General features: G+C 44.6%; 3 protein-coding genes across 15 annotated transcripts in view; 1 reads left to right on the plus strand and 2 right to left on the minus strand.

The window, feature by feature from the left end:
* LOC115534575 (clathrin coat assembly protein AP180) overlaps positions 1-386 on the minus strand; it is a 26,305-nt gene extending 25,919 nt beyond the window's left edge. For 4 of the 13 annotated variants that reach the window (XM_030345644.1, XM_030345646.1, XM_030345649.1 and 1 more), the window contains exon 1: positions 101-383. The gene's annotated coding sequence lies outside the window, so the exon portion shown is untranslated. Of the gene's footprint in view, positions 1-100 lie in introns of all 13 variants that reach the window. The other 9 variants (XM_030345658.1, XM_030345656.1, XM_030345653.1 and 6 more) reach the window with 4 other exon arrangements.
* An 848-nt stretch (positions 387-1,234) lies between these two features.
* pgm3 (phosphoglucomutase 3) lies at positions 1,235-10,293 on the plus strand. The gene is made up of 13 exons (XM_030345759.1): positions 1,235-1,402; positions 1,962-2,170; positions 2,606-2,793; positions 4,304-4,371; positions 4,824-4,957; positions 5,367-5,562; positions 6,463-6,620; positions 6,732-6,815; positions 6,987-7,085; positions 7,455-7,568; positions 7,949-8,071; positions 8,393-8,566; positions 9,073-10,293. The coding sequence occupies exons 2-13, from the start codon at positions 1,964-1,966 to the stop codon at positions 9,157-9,159; spliced, it is 1,632 nt and encodes a 543-aa protein (XP_030201619.1). The 5' UTR covers positions 1,235-1,402; positions 1,962-1,963; the 3' UTR covers positions 9,160-10,293.
* Positions 9,225-15,246, minus strand: ngs (notochord granular surface). Its single transcript, XM_030345760.1, has 11 exons — positions 14,969-15,246; positions 14,736-14,898; positions 14,377-14,526; positions 14,050-14,169; positions 13,634-13,729; positions 12,490-12,624; positions 11,970-12,080; positions 11,638-11,748; positions 11,218-11,342; positions 10,566-10,821; positions 9,225-10,245 (listed from the first exon to the last, which is right to left on the minus strand). Exons 1-10 carry the CDS (start codon positions 15,238-15,240, stop codon positions 10,593-10,595), a joined length of 1,512 nt encoding a protein of 503 aa, XP_030201620.1. The 5' UTR covers positions 15,241-15,246; the 3' UTR covers positions 9,225-10,245; positions 10,566-10,592.
* Positions 15,247-15,519: the final 273 nt, after the last annotated feature.

Genomic DNA, 15,519 nt, shown 5'->3' on the forward strand with positions numbered 1-15,519 from the left:
AATATGTAAATACATTTAAAAGGAAGGAAGAAACAGGAGAGTGAATATAAAGTAGGATGAGATAGGAGATAATGAAATATCGTGAAAATTCATGGCGGACCTTAGGATCTATAATAACCCGCAATCCAAGAGTCGGTTAAATATTTCCGTTTAGAAAGGGCATCGGTTTAGCTGGCTTTTTTTTCTAACTGTCAACTGTGGAAGAAAAAATAAGCAAACAATTGTTTTAAATACATGCCCCCCTAAATGTCTTCAAAATTAACGCAGATCGGCGGTAGCGGTCTTCGCGTATGATCTAGTCGTTCCAGAGCGGGAAATATATCCTGTGCTGTGTCTTCCACCGGCTCCTCGCGACGGAAGGGAGAGGTGGGGGCGCGCGCCGCTCCCTGGTGGCGTTCGCGAGTCGGCAATTGTGATGATGCGCGACGCCAGCATAAAAAAGAAAAGGAAAAAAAAGACAGAATGTTCTCCGAGTTACGTTAGCCTGTATTTATTTGTGTGCATCAATGTTGTCATTTAAATTCACCTTCAGCAAATGCTATGCGATTCGACTTCAGTAGGGGGGGGGGGGGGTGTCTACAATGATACACGTCCCTGTATTAGTTGCTGTGGCCGGGATAGCACGTTCCTTTCTAGGCCCAACCACCACATCGCACCACTATGCGCCAAAAGGGTTAATTTATGAGCGTGACAGAAGCATTTGGACTGCTGCTTGTACGCATCAAGAAGGTCCGCACGCTCGAGTTCACGAGCATCACGTTCACATCGTGTGGGTTGATTTTATTTTATCAAGGTAAACGGGTGTATAGGCCTACAGCATATAAAACATGTATCCCGCTTCTTCTTTGAAAGCATAATATCAATCAGATCAGAAGAATAGAGGATTGTTCTTTAAAATCATAGCCTGTTGAATAGATTGGATCCAGAGATAGTCATTAGGACAGCCATTACGCGAAATAAATGGGTGTGTATTATATTAAAAGAGTGTATCTAAATCTATTATTTAGTCTAAGCATATGGCTAATTCATCCTTTCATAATTTATTTGAATGTTGACATATGCAGGCCGATGGTGGGACAGGTTAATTACGTCAATCGTGCTGGGTGCCATAAGAATATTATGGCTATTTGATGCATTGTTGCGACACAGAAATTAACAGCCTCCCCATTAATACACACTGAACATTACCTAGAAAAAGCATGCCCTTTTCTTAAAGGGACGTCTATCTTCGTCCATACACAGTGGTGTGCCAGCCAATTGGAGGAGCTTACGCCGTCACGTGACCATACACGGAAATGTAGCCACGTCTCCTTTTATAAATTGTCCACGGTCTCCATTCCACTACACAAAATTAGGATTCACTCATGAGTTATTACACTTTAGGAATCTTGAGAAGATACCAGTAAGTAGTAGCACTTTGTAGAACTGTTATGGTCTCGCACGAATTTAACCACAATTGCTTAATTCCCCTCGTTACATTTCTGTACTTTGGGGAGATTTGTATTTTATGTATTTTACGTCTGTATATCCAATATAATATATAATAATATATGCAATCGTGTGTCATATAGATACGGAAGAGGATTAGAGGATTTCTTTCGAGTTCTGAGTTTAAAGGAAAAAATATAGTCAGAATTCTGAGATTAAATTCTGAATTTGCAGAATAACGTCAGTATTTGGAGATTATTCAAATCTGGGATATGCTCAATTTGTTCCTACAATACTTCCTGCTTCTTTGAGTGTTTTTCTAGTTTTTTAAGTGATTCAAATACAGATATACCATTGTAGAATTAAATTGTATAAAGCCAACTGCATGTCAATCAATACATTAAAATGCTGCTTACATGTTATATTCATTGTCATGCACTTCCAATGCCCTGCTGTCAAAACAATACAACTAGCATCAGCTATGATGTGTTGTTTTTTTAGTCATAGCACCGATTTAATGTTTTGTGTTTCAGTAATGGCACAATGGCAAGAAGTATCAGAGAAGTCCAAGTTACACCCTAAACCAGTCGGGTTGGTTCTGCAGTATGGAACAGCAGGCTTTCGAACCAATGCGGATCATCTGGATCATGTAATGTTTCGGATGGGCCTTCTTGCCACACTGAGGTCCATAAACACCAAAGCCATCATCGGAGTCATGGTTACTGCGTCCCACAACCCTGAGGTAAGCCCGTCGAGGTGTTTTCCCCTGGAAATCTCTCACTTCACCTTTAGCCTCGTTCTGCTGTCGTCGAACCACTTGTAGATAAGATATATGATGACATATTTATTTTATTTTTTATGTTGTTGTTGTTAACGGTCATGTGTATCTGTCTTTTCGCTGAGAACAATTTCCCCAAGGGGACAATACATTTCTAACTCACTAACATGATTTACTATTTTGATCCCAATGGTGCTGCAGTCAGCATTACTGTTACAGTTGATATTAATTCAGCAGATACTGATTTTTTTTTGTTCATTCCCCCCTCTTTCCTCGGATGTCTTCATTCACTCTATATTCACTTGTGATCACCCGTATCGTTATTGTGTTGATGACTTGAATGAATGAATAAGCTTCTGGCTCTCTTTGTCATTCTCTACGTCCCTCCCTCTCGTCCAGGAAGACAACGGGGTGAAGCTGATCGACCCCATGGGGGAGATGTTGACCCCCGCGTGGGAGGTCTACGCCACTCAGCTAGCCAATGCAGAGCAGGATCACTTGATCACTGTTCTGAAGGACCTCGTCCAGAAGGAGTCCATCGACTTGACGAACCAGGAAGCTGAAGTCTTTGTGGGCAGAGATACCAGGTATGGGGCCGGACTGGTTTTCTCTACAACCGGTTTGACTTTTATGCTTTATATCTGTAGTTCATACGATTACATCTGCTATCGTGGTATTAGTGGTGGACAGATTTGTTGTTATTTTGACTTTTCAGCCGACTGCTATTGACAGCCTAGCGAGACAAAACATGTGGTTAAAATAGATAATACACATTGTGATGCTTCTTTGGAAACGAACGAAACAGATCCCACCATAAGTAGGTCCCTTTATGATGTATACGGGTTCCCCACACAAATGTATAGATATTGAAGTCAATAGAGGGGAGTTGTTTGCAGTAGTAGGAAGCAGTCCCTCCCTGTCAAAGTACACCTGTTGGCAGTTGAATGGCAATGTAAGAGACGGATAGGGAAGCAGGAGCCATATCGTTCCACCCTGTATTTCCCGTTTGGCTCCACCTATGTCAGTAGATACAGGTTCTCCTCTTTTAGCCTGGGTAAATCTTCATCTGCATAAATGAGATTGCATAACCGTGTTGCATAACATGTATACAGTTTTTAGTGTTTGTCAACATCATCATTTCTACTATTCAATATTTCTACACTGCACTATCCATTACAGCTTTCATACCTAAATTAATTGAATAACTAATCTTTGGCATTCGCTATGCATCAAGTGATCTCGGATCCCAAAGTTCGACTATAATATTGTTGAACTTCTGGGGGGCAACTGCCCAGCGATTGGGCCGGAAACCCAGCTAATGTGATGAGTGGAGCTACACAGGGTTTCCTGTTTTGTTACTGAGATATTTGATCTGGCTCGATGAGAAACTCAAAAGATAGAGGTTTCAGCAGACAATTTTGTCCAATCAATTACTACAGTGTCGGGTCTTCTACACCGGTTTGTATTAAAACCTCTACAGAGAGTTTATCGAAGGACGCCTGTGTCCAGACAAGATGTTTTAGCTTGTCCTCCCGCCGGCCGAAGGGAAAACAATAGTTTGTGTGTGCGCTTCGGAGGGCATATTTTTAATTAGACCTCCAACCCGATCGGCTGTGGCGGCACTTCAGGGACTGCGCTGCCGAAGAGTCTAGCAATCGATGCACACCGCCCTCGCAGTGTTGTTCATCCAAACCGTTAGCTTTTCTAAAGCCAGAGTGTAGTCTGGTATAGTCTGGAGTCTAATCATTTGTTTATTTTCTTTTTTGAAAGATCAAAACCATGACAACCCAATTGACAGACCTGTACGATTCAGTCTTTTTCAATCGATTCCAAACCGTATTACATTTGATGTGTTTCCAGCGGTCAGATCCACGCCACCAAGGAACATGATTGGTCCAAATCAAATTATAAGCCTAAGAAAGTGTAGAACCCTATTCACAAAGATTTCAGGTTGTCTGCCATCAGAGTTTATGTGTGGAACGATTCATCAAGTAAATACCCCGAACCCAAACCCATGTTTTACAGAGCTACTGTGTATATAGTACCACAACATTCCCAACATAGATGCAGATGCAAACATGTGTCTCGTACCCTTAGGAGCAGCAGTGCTAGACTATCAGATGCAGTCTTGGATGGGGTGACTGCCCTGGATGGACGAAGCAAAGGTGAGGTAAATAAACAAACCGTGTGTGTATCTTGTGGGATTATGACAAATGTACTTATTGTAAATCGTTTTGGATAAAAGCGTCTGCTAAATGCCCTAAATGTAAATGTATGTGTGGGATTTGGTTACATTCACACTTGAATTTGTGTGGAAAGGATTTGTGCATTGGGCTCAGGTGATACATTTCCAGCTGAAAGGTACTAGCTTCTATAATGGTTTCCATCCTACCTGTTGGCATCGGTGAGCACCCTACCTGTTGCTTCCTGCTTTCAGAATGTTCCCTGATGTCTATTCAACGTTTCCCATGTTAAACAACTCCCTCTTTTCTTTGTGTGTGTGTGTGTGTGTGTGTGTGTGTGTGTGTGTGTGTGTGTGTGTGTGTGTGTGTGTGTGTGTGTGTGTGTGTGTATGTGTGTGTGTGTGTGTGTGTGTGTGTGTGTGTGCGCGTGTCAGACTACGGCCTGGTGACCACCCCTCAGCTCCACTACATGGTGTGTTGCTGCAACACGCGGGGCGGGTACGGGAAGGCCTCGGTGGAGGGCTACTACAGCAAGCTGTCGCAGGCCTTCATCCAACTGACCAAGTCTGTAAGTGTGCACGGCTGAATTTGACGGCTGAATGACCATCCCTCCCTGAATGCCTTCTTGAATCGGCGTCTAACTCCTAATGACTGATCAGTCACTGCACGGCACTTTGGATCAAAGTGTCTTATAAAGGACTGCTCAAATTATTATTATTATTTAACCATACATTTCGAACGGGTAAAGCAATTGTAAGGCAGTTTATTTTCATTTGTCGGTTTCATTGTTCAAATATTACTTAATTTTATCTGTCTTTTTATTTTATTTTACTGTTTATTATTGCTTTTTTTTTTTTTTTTTTTACTTGATGGAAAGAAATATATGTTCAATTCAATAATTGACCCTTCCTCCTCCTCCTCCATCCATTGAGGATCCGTGTGTGATCCTCTTTCTTTCTTCGTCTTCCTTTCGGCAGGCGCCCAACCGCACGGATGACCAGAAGTGCCTGCTGGTAGACGGGGCCAACGGCATCGGCGCGTTAAAGCTGCGCGAGATGGAACCCTACCTGCAGGGGGCGCTGAAGGTGTCCCTGTTCTGCGACGGCACGGGCGGGAAGCTCAACCACCAGTGTGGGGCCGACTTCGTCAAAGTGCAGCAGAATTCTCCGAAAGGTATCAATGCATCAATGTTTTTAAAGGTTGACATATTATACCAACTGGTGTAAGTGTAATTAGCTCTTACAAGGCGGTTAGAAAATCAGCCTCTTCCGACATCACAAGTGGGCGTGTCCACCTAGATGTAGGACAGGTAAATGAGCAACGTTTGCTACAGTCCAATGGGTCGGCTGGTAGACTGAACTATCCAGCACACATCTAGGAGGGCACTCCCCCTTGTGATGTCAGAACAGGCAGATTTTCAAAACGGCTTGCAACGGCTAATCACACTCACACCTGGGGGTATTTTGTGGGACCTTTAAGATGCCAGCGGGCAGACGTTAAAGATGCAGCCCACCTGTGCAGTTACTTAGGAACGAGGAAGTAACGCTTCAGATATTTTATGTTCTCTCTTAGAGGGGGGTGATTCACCTGTCGGACTGTAACCTGCTGAGTTTTTTTAATTCAATAAAAAGTTATGCAACGATACAAAGAATCAGAATAGCGATAAGACCTGAGATGAATCTTGATCTTAAAATGAATTTACTACCCCCATATAATCTCAAGCCCTTAAACCGCTCAGTAATCAACCGATATTTCATTTGAGACCTTTGAGCGACTCATTATGTGCTGAGCCAACACCTCTTAACCAATACAAGCATTTTGGTTAGAATTGAAAATGCGTAAATATTGAGTTACATTGAGTACCACCAAAGAACAAATTACGTGAATCAGACCTTTTTGAAGGGATCCCCTCAAATGATGGAAAAAAACTGAATTTCTCTATTGATTATCCTGATTAATCATTTGATATATATACTGTGCCTGGCAAATACATATCTGGGGGGGGGGACAGAGATTGAGCCAGTTAGCATTTTTTTCATGTAATCCATGGCATCTCTGGCCATTGTTATGAAGGCATCGTTATGAAGGCGGGCGAGCGGTGCTGTTCGTTCGACGGCGACGCCGACCGCATCGTGTACTACTACAGCGACGACCATGGTCGCTTCCACCTGCTGGACGGAGACAAGATCGCCACACTCATCAGCACCTTCCTCAAGGAACTGCTCACAAAGGTACCTCTCATACACATTGTATTATGGTGGTGAAAAAGCACCAAGATGGCGGCTCAGAATGTGTCTGACATGTGTCTGAATGTGTCTGACACGTGTGAAACCCTCCAATAGGCTGGCCTGGACCTCAAGATAGCGGTGGTTCAAACGGCCTATGCAAACGGAAGCTCCACGCGCTACCTGGAGGACACCATGAAGGTGAATAACACACTCACTCACTCACTCACTCACTCACTCACTCACTCACTCACTCACTCACTCACTCACTCACTCACTCACTCACTCACTCACTCACTCACTCACTCACTCACTCAGTCTTTATCTCACTTTGTCTCGTTTTAATTGTATCCGTGTTTTTATCCGCTGCAGGTAATAGTGAGGTGCGCGAAGACCGGGGTGAAGCACCTTCATCACGTGGCCCAGGAGTTTGACATAGGAGTGTACTTTGAAGCCAACGGCCACGGAACTGTGAGTCACACACACACACACACACACACACACACACACACACACACACACACACACACACACACACACACACACACACACACACACACACACACACACACACACACACACACACACACACACACACACACACACACACACACCTTTGTTTCACAATACAGCACCATCTGCTGTAATTCATCTATAACGACGTCTGAATTCTAAAATGTTAAGACCACCCAACCCTTTAAACCTGTAATAAAAAAAAGAACCACACTCACGCACTTCTGGACAATTGTGTTTAAGCAAACTGACTCGCACTGACTTCAGGTACAGATAATTTAAGGTTGAACGCTTTACCGCAACACCACAAATTGTATTGCACCCCAGGTGTTGTTCAGCAAGGCAGCCGAGGAGAAGATCCAGCAGCTGTGTGATGACTCTGAAGGGGAGAGACAGGGGGCAGCCACCCTGCTGAAGAACTCTGTGGACCTCATCAACCAGGTACACACTCACGCACATACACAAACACACGCACGCACGCACGCACGCACGCACGCACGCACGCACGCACGCACGCACGCACGCACGCACGCACGCACGCACGCACGCACGCACGCACGCACACACACACACACACACACACACACACACACACACACACACACACTCAAGCACACACACACTCTCAAGCACACACACACCACAAGATCATACAATTCTATCACACCATCTCATGATGATAAGATGTGATAGAACTGAAGCAGAATAATGAACCTTTTTCAAAAGAGGATTTTATTTTCTGAAGATGATTTATATTTAATGTTTGTAGCGTGTCACGTTATTGCCAACTCAACGCATTGCATTTTTGTCTTCATGTATAGACTGTGGGTGATGCCATCTCTGACATGCTGTTGATTGAAGCCATACTAGCCATCAAGGGCATGACGGTGCAGCAGTGGGACGCCATTTACACCGACCTGCCCAACAGGCAGCTCAAAGTGAAGGTGTGTGTGTGTGTGTGTGTGTGTGTGTGTGTGTGTGTGTGTGTGTGTGTGTGTGTGTGTGTGTGTGTGTGTGTGTGTGTGTGTGTGTGTGTGTGTGTGTGTGTGTGTGTGTCCTTCATAATCTTGTTCTGCTTAATAAATTAATTTAAATAAGTCTTTGGCTACCTTTTTGGCGACTTAAAAATCCTTGAGGCTCTATCGCTATTGCTGCAACTACTTGGACCTTTTCCACTGCGGGTTGTCTTTCGTTGTAGCGGTCGGCTAGGCTAGTAGGCCGTCAGTTCTACGTAGGCTCACGGTGGGTCTGTGTTCTCCCCGCAGGTGTCTGACCGCAGGGTCATCGACACCAAGGACGCCGAGAGAAAGACGGTGAGTCCGGCCGGTCTCCAGGAGGCCATCGACCGACTGGTGGAGAGGCACCAAGATGGCCGCTCCTTCGTCAGGCCCTCGGGCACGGAGGACGTGGTGAGGGTCTACTCGGAGGCGGCGACGCAGGTAACCGCAGCACACCTGGCCTCTTAAACGTAGCACTGAGCATTGTGCAGCGCCTTATCCCAGATATCTTGGTTGCAAACACGGAATGGGTTAACCTAGCAATTGCAAGTTACAAATTGCAAGTTGTAACTTGTTCTGTGAATATCTTTATTGTACCGACAGCGATATGTTGTTTTCTCTTTCTTCTGACAAATTGGATTTAGATAAAAGCGTCTGCTAAATCACCTATATCTAAATCAACCTTTACACACGGGTGTTTTTACGTTTGTTTGCTTTTGTGTGTGTCGTTTTGAACGACACTTTATTAAACATTGTCGTTGTCTTTAATTCAATTCTACAGAAAAGTATATTTTTACGTTTTGTTATTTTACATATTTTTCATTCAATTGTATTTATTTTTTTCGGACCTTTCGTGACCATTGTTTACGTGGCCGTCAACTGTCACTGTGTTGTGATGACAGTAAACATGACAGTGATTCTGTGCCGTTTACATTTCTTTTCTTAAGGAAAGTGCTGATGCTCTGGGGCATGAAGTCAGCCTCGCAGTGTACCGCCTGGCCGGTGGAGTGGGGGGCGAACCAAAGCCCCTGTAGTAGACAGCATCACACACACACACACACACACACACACACACACACACACACACACACACACACACACACACACACACACACACACACACACACACACACACACACACACACACACACACACACACACACACACACAGGTACACAAAGTTCACACAGACCATTAAACAATCCTCTGTTTAGTAAAAATTGCAACATTTCTGTATTTCACATCGCTTTATTTTCAATTCAGATTATGTTTTTTTTCTGCTCTAAATTGCACAATATCCTGTCTGCATTTTTCTAATTGTGAAAAGAGAAAATAAGTGTTAGTTTATGTTAATGCTATAATGTGTCAAATATATTTGATATTGTTAACAAATTTTGTACATTAGTAATATTGAAAGTCATTGTTTTTTTCTAGTGGTGTGTTTTTCTGATTGGATAGTTCTCGCTGACTTTTTTACTATTTTAAAAAGAGTTGAAATAGGTGGTGCAATCGTGGTATCGGTTGAGTCTAACTCAACCGACAACCACAACTTAATGGGTTACATTTGCCAGGTTCTTCATTGCAATTTTTAACCTGACATGATTACTTGAACATTATTTAGTTGGTTTACACTTTATTTTGATTGAGTAGAAAATAACTAAGGTGCTATTTGGAATATTAATTCATTAATAGCCATTTTATATCATTCATAATCAGCCATTAATTTGCAACAAAAATGGAGATGAGTGACAGGACAGGAACAGTACAAACCAAAATACACTACTCTTTCAACGTTTGTGTTAACAAGTTAACAAGCTCACAATGTTGATTATAATAATTGCTTATAATATCAGTGCTGTTCAATTCACTTTTCAAAGACATCCTAATCCTTAACCTGAATGGACGGCCCAGGTCCCGATTCCTTTTATCATATCCATAAAGCCTAATTTGAGTTAACATCACAGAAGCATCTCTGGCTTCGTAAACGTTTGTGCAAAAGCTTGGGGAAAGTGTCACTTTTAAGGTGGAATTGCTGTTCTTCATCCGTGTCATCGGCCACTCCAGAAATGATGACGTGCTCTGCTGGGAGTCGCTGTTGTATGACTCCTCCTCTGTCTTAACTGTTCTGGGAAGAAATTCAATAAATGGATGACCGAATCAGAATTCCACCGGGATCAATGAGGCTTATTCTGTGATGCGTCGATAAATCCTCATCATTGCCGGCAACCCACATTCACTCATTGTGCGTCATACATATTTTTGTTTTTCATCAATAACCATGAATCCTCATGTCGTAGACTAACATTTCATAGATATATGTTCCCCATAGAGAGTTGATATATGTTCCCTATCATTGCAGTAATACAATAGACAATTCCCCTCCCTTCACTCCAGCTCTATCCCCCGGTAAACAAAAACGGGGGCCAATCATCCACTCCACCTGACGACGAGGGTCTCGCGCTGCCCCTCAGGTCCGGCTCTCCTCCACGGTCGCGTCGTTGGCTCCAGGGGCAGCGGCGCCGGCGCCTCTCTTCCCCCCAGCGTCTGAGTGCGCCGGTGGGGGGGGTCCGGAGGGCGCGGCAGGGCAGCCGTTGGCCACGGTGGAGCCGGAGGCGACGGCCACACCTCCTCCTCCTCTCAGGGACATGACGTGGACCATGGCGCTCAGACGGTTGTCCTCGCCCTCGATCAGCTTCCTGAGGGACAGGTGACACACAGTTCAGCGGTTGGAGGGGGGGGGGGGGGTTAGTAGCCAGCCACACAGCTGTATGGTGGCCACAGTGTAGACGGCGTTAAGGATTGGGAGACTCAAATGGAAATTCCTCATGAGCGGGAAGTAAGGAGCTTGATTTTACAAGCAGGGAAATGCTTGGGAACTCAATTTGGAGCAATTTATGAAGTCCCTGTGACACACTTTAATCTAATCGAATGGCCAGACATGAATCTAATCGAATGGCCAGACTTGAATTTAAACAAATGGCCGTGCACTTGTCCACCTGACCCTTCACACGCCTTCATATATACACCCCCCCCCCCCGATTCTGATTGCTTGATTTACAATTGATTCATACGTGACCCGGGTAGAGTTGTACCTGTAAGTGGTGATCTCAATCTCCAGGGCCATCTTGACGTTCAGCAGGTCCTGGTAGTCACGCAGAAGCAGAGCAATCTTCTCCTTGGTGACCTGCAGATCCAGCTTGAGACCCCCTATCCGCACCTGTGGTTGGGGGATGAAATGAGACGGATTGGTTTCACAGCAGGACCGCACAGAACAGCCTAAATCCTTGAGAAATGACACGACTTATGGAATTGATTCATGCTTTAAAAATCCAATGGGCTATAAATGGGTTTCTGCGGGAAAACCGTACGACTTTTAAATGGGATCATGCTTCAAAATGAAGTCACGTAATTGATTCACGCTTGAAATTCTGTGCCGATTGGAAACGAATGGGGGGCTGAAACTAGAATTGGAGAACAAAAGTGTGGGTGCTTAGTCGGTGGTAGGCCATTACCTGCAGGTCCTCCTCTTTCTTCCTGAACCTGACGACTGCATCGCGGAGCACCGCCTCTAAATACTCATTCCTCGTCTGCAGGGCTTCCAGCTCGCGCTCCTTATTACCGATCTGCAGAAAAACCCACACTTTATATCAACCTGTTTCTTTTGTACATAAAAGCCTGTGCATAAAATGCACAAAAAATACTGCAGTATAGATAAGCTCACTTCAGGATGAACACAGAAAATGAATATTTTCTTATGTAAGACACTTGGAGACAGATTAAGCACATTTTAAAAGTGCATTTTTCTTTTTGCATTGATTTTGAAGTTATGAAGAGTCATGCTCACATCCTTCTTGCATCCTGCGCTCTCCTCTCTCAGACTCTGGAGGCTTTGGATGTGTTTGGTTGATGCATTATTCAGGTCCACGAACTTTGTCTTGTACCAAGTGTCCATTTCCTGACAATGCACAAATCGTGTAAAAGTGCTGACTGAAAAGGTTTCCATTAGTTTTTAGTCTACATAAAAAGGATGCTAAACATGAATTGTAGTGGGATTCAAATAAATATGGCATACTGTTAATCCGATTTATTATGTCATGGTAAACCTTTGGGTCATGATATCGAGGATATTTAAGGATATTATGTTGACATTATAAGAGGATAGGGAATGAAAAAGAAATAAAAAAACAGCAGGGAATAACTAACAATAAGAAATAGTTCAATTTGTATAAATTATACAAATAAATAATATTGATATGTGTCGAGCTGGCTGGTGCATTTTTGACACCACCGTCGTGTTGGTGTGTGAATGGGTGTATGAATTGTTGCTAGTCAATTTGGACAAATGCGTAATTCTCTCCCTGTACCTGTAGGTTTTTGGCAGCGATGCTGTCGTACTGAGACTGGATCTGTTTGAGGGCCGAGGAAAGATCGGGAAGCCCAAAGGTCAGGTCGACCTTGGAGGCCGATGAATAGAGCTGCTCCAAAAGCACCTCGATTTCCTGTTCACAGGATTGGAACTCAAGTACGTCAAGGTAATAATCGGGATCCAGCAGTCCTAACATGTTGGCGCAGAATTTCTGCTGGGAGACGGCACAAAGCCTGAGCCGGGAACCAACAAACACAATGGGCAAAGCTACACAATGTTTACTGTTTGGTTAGGGAGATGTTCTACCGAAGATAAACTAATCGCTGGAGGGGATGAAGCTTTCAGAAGAGGATTTTATTAAGTGTATTTGTACAGTGGCCAGTATACACAGAGTTGATTTGAAACCTTTACCTTTCTACTTTGCTGGGCGCGTTTGTGTTTGCCAATCCTGCACTCAGATATCCCAGAAACATGATTTTTTAAAACAAATATGAAGTGAAAGACAGAAAAATGCCCCGTTCTTCCATATTTAAGCTTGTCTGCCAACAGACTACACATGTTAATCCAAAATCTGATTTGTGAGATTAAGACAATAGTGACTCTGTACACACAACAGTTCTCCTTAGAAAGCAAATGTATTGACAAATACCAAAATAATGTTGCTGCTGATTTCTAAATCACTCAGGCCATACTCAGTCAGTGGGTATCGTCATATCGCAGATTTATTGATCTATTTGCACTCATGGTCATACTTAGCATGTCCACTCCTGCCAACACTTAACACTTGACCGCGTAGTTCTGCACGTTTGACACTGAGATGACAATTGGTGGACCTAACAGTAGTCTGTGTCTGTAAATACACAGTTGCTACATATGAGATGGATTTCTGCAAGATTATAACCATCTCATTATAGTCTGGGTAACAAGAATGCATGGCATGCGACCGACCTGCTTTGACCCAGAAGCTTACAGCCTTCTAACCAGAGTCCTTAGACAAACACACACACACACACACACACACACACACACACACACACACACACACACACACACACACACACACACACACACACACACACACACACACACACACACACACACACACGCACGCACGCACGCACGCACACACACTCATGTTTTACCTCCTTGTGAACCCGTTGTAGAAAGGTCAGCTCTAACGCCAGGTTCTCCAGATGTTTCTCCAGAGAGATGCGTGTTGAGGTTGCTTTATCTACATCCTGTGGAAAATTTTGACTCAGTCAGTGCATACTTATTTGTACACACACGTGCAAAGGCCTAAGCACACACACGCTTTTGGATGTTATCACCTGGTTATAAAGAGTTTGCGAATGCAGGCGTCATCGCTTTGCTCAGCATACGAAAATAACTGTGATCAGCAGTTATTGAGCTACAGGTTCACAGAGCAAAATCCCTGCAGTATTATATTTAAATTCGCTCCAACCGATACAATGAACTGACTTCACTCCCCACCTCCCCGTCACCCTCTAACTGAAATGTTTAGAGTGTAAAGCGGCTGGGGGTCCAGCTGCTGCCTTACCGGGCGGAACACCTCAATCTGCAGCTCTGTCTTCTTCCTGGCCTCCAGGGCCTGGTCGTACCTGGCCTTCAGAGCGTCGAGCTGGCCTGCCATGGCCTCCTTTGACCCCAGGGCCTGGTCCTACCACAGACACAAGGCTCGGGTGAAGTAGATGTAGCACCAATAGTAGAATGACTAACATCAGTAGTAGCCAAGTAAGTTAGCAAGAATCACATCTTTGCTTGGCCCAGAGAGGATTCACGCGTGTCGCGTTAAACCGCTCTTTCAAGGAGAACCGTGTGTCATCTCGCTGTCATGGCGATGGCGTCTCTTGGCGGTGGAGCTCACCCTCCGGACTCTCATCTGCTCGGCCACCCGGGTCAGGTCCTTCAGCTGGGTCTCGTACAGTTGCCTGAGGCCCGAGGGCTGTAGGAAACGGCTTCTCAGGGCGTGGATGTCATCCTCCAGCAGCTTGTTCTTGGTCTCCAGGGAGCGCACCTGCAGCAGGAAGACACACAGCGGCAGGTTGGACTCCCAGCCCAAAGCACCAGGCTCGATCTCCGGTATCCCCCTAGCCTGCGAATGTACTCTTGCTTGAAAGTGTCGGATGATTGAATAAATATAATATCACATTGTTAAGACGACACAACAAACAAACCACACAGGCGACAGACAGAGCGTGAAAAGGGTGAGGAGGGGTGTCTCGCCTTTTCAATGTAGGCAGCCAGACGGTCGTTGAGGGCCACCATCTCCTTCCTCTCGCCAGTGCGGGTGGTCATGAAGGCCTGGTTCTCGGCGGTGGCTGCGTCCAAATCCAGTTTGGGCCCGAGTCCCATGGACATGCCAAAACAAAGAGCCTCCATACTTCCACTGCACAGAGGAGCGATGGATGAAGGAGCTTTTTGATTTGATAGGTAAGCCTTAAATACAGCACACGTACCTGTTCATGCGGGACTTGTCGGAGGTCGACCGGCGCCCCGTCGATGCCGCTCTGAGGGAATAGCTGGCAGACCGAGCTGATCTGCGTGTGGGAGATGGACTCGAGACTCGGATCCGATTGACTGAAGTGGCCACGGAGGTGGCCACGGAGTTGCCCTCAAAGTGGCGGCGGTAAGAAGACTTCCTTTCTGGACTGCAGCTCATGTTGGTATTGTTTGATCTTCTTAGGTTTGGAAGGGTTTTGAAACTCCCTGCAGAACAGTTTACCCTCATCACTTGGTTTGAGGCTTTATATAAGCAGGTTTTGCCCTGCCCATCGAGCCCACTCATAAACATTGCATACCTAAGGACTGTTCAGGAATGTCGAAACCTGGCATCATTCTCAGGAGTGGCTGTCTGCAATAATATCTACCAAGACTCTGCCAAGAGGTCGTTACTTATTTATTAACAGGGAGTGAAATCCTATATAATATATAGTCATTCTATTTTGCATTTGTTTAACTTTAAACATGCTGGTAAGTAATCAATTATATTATTAATAACAAAACATGA

Source organism: Gadus morhua, chromosome 21, assembly GCF_902167405.1.
Source record: "Gadus morhua chromosome 21, gadMor3.0, whole genome shotgun sequence".
Taxonomy (NCBI): Eukaryota; Metazoa; Chordata; class Actinopteri; order Gadiformes; family Gadidae; genus Gadus; species Gadus morhua.